Genomic DNA, 6,000 nt, shown 5'->3' with positions numbered 1-6,000 from the left:
GGATTTTAGATGCTTCTTCATCTCAAAACAAAGGCAAGAAACAGACTGAATGTTGAAGATGACACGAAGTTGGCTTTAACAAACACTCGTCCACGAATTTTGAAGCTGGTTGCCCAGATTCAACTATAGCCATTGCATTAAATGTCAGGTTAATTAAATATTAGGTTAGAATTATATTCTGAAAAATCTGTTTTCAATGTGTTTTCTTTACCCTATTAAAATGCATTTTTATGCAAATGTGGAAGGGATACGAGTTACTTGGCTATTATAAAAGGAGATCGCAACTCAAAAAAGATTGAGAAACACCGACCTAGAAAAAAAAATTATATTAAAGCAACTCTTCTTATATATTCTCAAAGAAAAAGAACAAATTATTACAATTTGATGAGATATGTCGGTTAAAGAGTTTTAAGATATGTTCTTGTGTTTCAATTACTTTAATATCATTTTTGTGCTAAGTGTTTATCAGAACTTTTCGATTACCCCTCTTAAGAGAGTCTCGCCTAACTCCACTTTCTGCAATAAAAAATTAGACAATTTTTTAAAAATTTAATTTCGATATGAAATTCTTTTCAGCTAGCATCAGAACGATAGTGTCCACTTGCATTATTACCCATAAATTTGGCAAAACGAACTTTTGACAGCATATGACTCGAATATCGGCGTCATGTTTTGTAGTCTTGTAGACTGAGGCTAAATTGTTAACCTATTATGACAATCCACACTAAAGGGATATCGGTATTATTAATTGTAGAATCAGAATCAGTGGAATCAGCAAAGATTCCACCGAATTCTATTTTTTTCTGCTTTACCTTTTTCTATCTTTTTTTGTTTTTCCAAACCTTTCGTGGAGAACCTTGATAATCGTTTGAAAATTTGAGTATCTAGTTCTATGGGCCTTAAATTGATAAATACGGTTGTATATATATGCATTTGGTTTAGTTTGATTTATTTAGCATTATGGAAAAAGTAAATAAGGCTCTGAAGCTGGTATATTCTATGTACTATAGTAAATTATGAATTCTCCAGTAGGTTTTGCAGGATGAAAAAAGAATAGTTAGCGATTCCTCATTTCCTACATAGTGAGCAAATTGAGTTGTCGTCCATTCCGTTGTGCACTCAGGAATTTTGCTGGATTCTGACTCAGTTTATATTTTCATCTATTTGTTACAGTGGCGTAGTAGTGTTACAGTGGTATTTAGTCCGCAGTTTAGAATATGTAAATGATAATTGAAATGATTAAGTATTGGTAATAGAAGTCTAAGTTACTGACGTAGAATCTCTCAAAACCTAGAACATTATTTGTTTTTAATTTCTAAGACGATTGCTGTGTAACTCGAATACAGAACAATGATGATCATGTATTATCTTTTATTTTAGCAATAATTTGTTCAGAAATTAATTATTGCGGTTTTGATTCATTTGTCATAGAATTATCGAACTAATATCTATTAAAACTGAACACTGATAAATGAAACTCGTAATTCTACTCTCTAACGAAAGTGTTGTGTTAGTAGAGATTACATCATTCTGGTTTAGAGAGTGTAATGTTTCTAACGCATGCGTTCTTCTACAGAGCAGCTTACTGCTGTAGTGTATGAGTAGTGTGCAATTTCGATGCCGGTTGTGAAGGTATTTTGATTCGGTTATATGAACTTAATTGATTTTAGGGCTTGCGTTTTGTTTCTGCTGAAATCACAAGTTAATGCAGAGACTTCACGCTTGTTAATGGATCCTGCTACTATTGGTTTTGTTGAACAACAATATCTACAAGCTCTAGAAAACTCCCGTATTCGAGAAGCGCAGCGTAGTTTAGAAAATATGGAGCTAACAAGCCCTCCATTAATGAAGGGACCCCAGTTTATTCCTCTAAGTGATAATAGTGCTAACTATACGGATACAATAGACAACAGAAAAAGATCAACTAATAAGTCTAATTGTAGGATTATTGTTAACGATTCATTTTACAACCGATCTAAGCGGAAAAGATCCAATAGTATAAGTACACCATATACTGCCAACCGAAACTTAAAACGTCGATATGGCGGAACACCGTGGAGAATCCCTGGGAAGATATATAATCCAGGGATTATCGGGTAAGTGTGCATCGTACAGCTTAATTAATTTCATTCTTTATCACCATTTTTTTGGAATCATGAGAGTATATAGTTTATAAATTGCTTATGAACCATATGGTTTTCAGCATAAACATGAGAGTAAAAGCAGTGAATATCATATTCACTACTGCATTTTCTCATCTCTTTTTATCTGTGTTTGTGTGTAACTGCTTTAGTTTCTTTCCATCCACTGCTGGATATAGGCCTTCCATTTAACTTTCCAATTGCGTCTTCTTTAGCCAATGTCCACCATCTCATGGCAAGACTTTGTAGATTATCCCTCCATCTTGTTCTTTGGCGACCTCTCCTTCTCTTGGTAATCACTCATTGCTTAATTTTGACTATCTTTATGCCCAGTATCTCTATTTACATTCTTTACAATATCTTCTACTCCACTCATCTCTCTAATTCTAGTATTCCTTATTCTTTTAATTTAAATTAAATTTTAATTTGCCTTGGCTTTGACATCGCAATGCCGTTACATCAGGTGATTCACATGGGATTTTTTTGGAGACTAAAATTTTGATAGGGTGGAATTTCACCCTACAACCTTGTAGGGTGAAATTCCTCTTTCACTCTTGTGAAGCCATTGCTATATTTTCTTTCGTTCATTCTGTAAATGGCTTGACTTACTTTCGGTATCCCTTTATTAGATCTCATGAACGTACCATAATTCTGCATTGCTGTTTAAGCAATGTAGAATTATGGTACGATTTATATACTCGAATTATCTGTTCGTTTGTTGCTATGAGTTTTTCGAAAAGAAACGCTCTTTAAAAGAGCGTTTCTTTTCGCGTAATTCATCTTTGACTTTCAGCTCTTTCTGTCCGAAACCATGATTACATAATGTGAAAGAAAACAAAAAAAATTTCGTATGTATCCTCATCCCCCCCCCTCCCCCGAAGTGCTTCTATTTCCCCCGCATTTTGGGTTTCACAAAAAATTGTAAGAAATAAAGTAAGTACGTTACATCAGCATCACGATAGTGAAAATTATATTGGCGGATCTTTTCACCACTTTTTTACATATATCATCTTACAAAACGTGTGACAGATTAAACTACTATACTAACTTACTATATTTTCTACGTTCAGGAACCCTCTGAATGTAGCAAGACATTCCTATTTGGTGTTCTAAAGGCATGGAAATGCTACTCACTGTGCGATAGTAGAATTGGTAAAATGCACCTTAACAATAGATTGTTATTACTGTTTAGATTTAAAAAGAAAAAAGCAGTAAAAATTGTAATTTCTAAAACTTTTATCAGTTGTATGGCAGCTCTGAGATTTGCTTTTAAGGATAAGTGTTCAATTTTTTCACAGAAAAAGCAAATATGTAGAAAGGTTTTGGCAATTATTCATTCTAATTATTTAATGGTATTAACTCATACCACCACACAATAATAAAACAATTTATTAATCTGCATATATTTCACAGGATTTGAAAACAGCATTGTTTAAGGACGGTATCCAAGAACTGATGGTCACTAATAATCAAGTAATTATTATCATTATACAAATACCTCCTGGAATCGAGACTTATCAATGGAAGTAATATTAACAAGTAGTCTTACAAAGAATATATGTTGCATACATCTTAAATTGATTCAATGTCTATGCACTTTACCACCCTATTAGCAATGCATTCCACTCACTCTCCATGCAAAAAATGCACCACATGTTTTGCACTCCACTTTTACATAATTTCTAAGGATCCCTTGTTCCTATTCCTGTACCTTCCTCAACCCATTGAAAAGTATTCTAGATGTCTTGTTAGCTCCAAGAAGGGCTTACGAGATATATATTTCAATATGATCCTTTCTTCACCTATTGACCAAACACTTCAAATTACATTCCCTCAATCAAGTCATCACAGTTATTATTCCACAAACCCGATGCTACTTTTGTTATCCACCTCTGAATATTGATAGATACTTGTCAATGTTCTTTTTACTATGGTGGCATTTCTTTGCGATTCTAGTTGTGAGGGAAACTTGTATCATAGTATCATGAATTATCTACACGTAATCACAAGAAGTATTATTTATTAAATATACTACCAAATATAGTATGAGCTGCATGATGTACGCTATTAGCATTATGCTTCACCGAAGAAAGGTTAATCATAAAAGTGATTATAAAATAATTATATAATTTATATTATGATAAAAAAAATTAATGTATTATTTGGATCATATTTTTCCATATTTTTGACAAGGATAGGCAGTCATTCTGATTCAAGTTAGGGCAGTGAAGTAAGGCCTCAGTGCTCTCTTTGAATAGGATTCAAATTTATATTGACATCTGTGTAGAAGCGAAGTTTTAGACCAGAGAATGTTGTGGTCTGTCTCTGTTCTGTGTTGCGGCAATCCAGACTTATTGGATTTGTTGTCAAGATTATAAGATTGATGTTCTTCTATTCTTTTTTCTATTGAACATCTGGTTTGTCCAAAGTAGGAAAGCTGGCAGTCACATGGAACTTCATGTACACCAGGAAGAGACATAGTTGAGAGTTTATCTTTAGATGATGAGAAATACGTGGATAGTTTATTAATTATACATCTTTCCTCAGAATTCTTGAAATAGGCTCTGAAATGCCGGAGATTGTTATTGCTATTGTTATTGTTCCGGGCAACTCCAAGGAGTCGACAGACTCATCGAGGGAGGCCCTAACATCATATCAAGAACAACTATTCGACATTCACACAGTATCTATCATACCTTGCCTTGAACTCATTCACAGTTGTAGCACTCACAACAGACTCTGGAAGCTTATTCCACTCATTCACCACTCTCCAAGTAAAAAACCTAGCTCTAACTCCCTTGTCAACCACACTCTTACCCAGCTTCCATGCATGGACCCTAGTCCTCCCACCACCAGTCATATTTTCAAAAATATCTTCTGGATCAATCTTATAGAAACCCTACAGTAATTTGAATGTCTCAATCATATCACCCCTCCTTCGCCTATCGTCCAATCTCTGCAACCCACAAATCTTCAACCTATTCTCATAAGGTTCATTCCACAGACCTATCATCTTGGTCACTCGTCTCTGGATCCTCTCCACTTCCTCCCCATCATGAAGAAACCCTGGTGCCCATAACTGGGCACAGTAGTCCAGTTGGGGTCTTATCAAGGCTCGATACAGAGGAACAACAACTTGTTTGTCTCTGCATGTTAAAGTATTTTTCAGAAGCCAAGTGATTTGATGAGCTGATTTAGTCACTTTTGCAATGTGCCCCCTAAACTTCAATTCCCTATCCACCAACACTCCCAAATCCCTGGTCTCATCAATCTCCTGGAGTACGGTTCCACCAATGCGATATACTGCTGCTATTCTTTTCACCCCAAAGTGCATGACCTTACACTTTGCCACATTAAATTGACATCCATTTTTCCTAGCCCAGTCCTCCAAACTATCCAAATCATCCTGTAAAATTTTGACATCCTGTGCACTCACAATTGCTCTACCCCTTTGCATCATCAGCAAACAAGTGAACACTTCCTCTCAAATCCTTTCCTATATCATTGATGAACAAATTGAAAAGCAGTGGAACTTGACTTGTTGATTCTTTGTCATTTTGGTTGGGTTTGTAGGAGTCAAGAAGACATATAGTTCTTTCGGGGAAGCCATTTGGTTTCATATACTGTTTGGTAGTAGAGAGTTCTTCCTGTAACTGATGGGGAGTTTAATGATTAGCTCTAGCTTGTCGAATTAAACATTTTATGAAGGATGATGTGTAGATTGTTGGAGAATGTATCGTCCAGTAAAAGTGGGTTTTCTATAAAGTGATGTTAAATTACTTGATGGTGAGCAGCTGTTGAAGTTGTTGAATAACATATTATGAGGGAAAGAAGCAGGGTCAGTGTGTTTGCAGAAGGA

At 35.1% G+C, this 6,000-nt stretch overlaps 1 protein-coding gene across 1 annotated transcript in view; it reads left to right on the top strand.

The window, feature by feature from the left end:
- Nucleotides 1-1,607: 1,607 nt before the first annotated feature.
- The window catches only part of LOC150103529 (terminal nucleotidyltransferase 4B-like), a 161,902-nt gene continuing 157,509 nt past the window's right edge, over nucleotides 1,608-6,000 (top strand). Inside the window, exon 1 of the mRNA XM_090397691.1 lies at nucleotides 1,608-2,096. Coding sequence (XP_090253817.1) covers nucleotides 1,651-2,096 — 446 coding nt within the window. The 5' untranslated portion in view covers nucleotides 1,608-1,650. The remainder of the gene's footprint in view (nucleotides 2,097-6,000) is intronic.

Source organism: Typopeltis vanoorti, chromosome 9 (genome assembly GCF_054136105.1).
Source record: "Typopeltis vanoorti isolate ZY-2024b chromosome 9, IOZ_Tvanoo_1.0, whole genome shotgun sequence".
Classification (NCBI taxonomy): domain Eukaryota; kingdom Metazoa; phylum Arthropoda; class Arachnida; order Uropygi; family Thelyphonidae; genus Typopeltis; species Typopeltis vanoorti.
The sequence above is the reverse complement of the archived record's forward strand: the minus strand, read 5'-3'. Positions and strand labels throughout refer to the sequence as shown.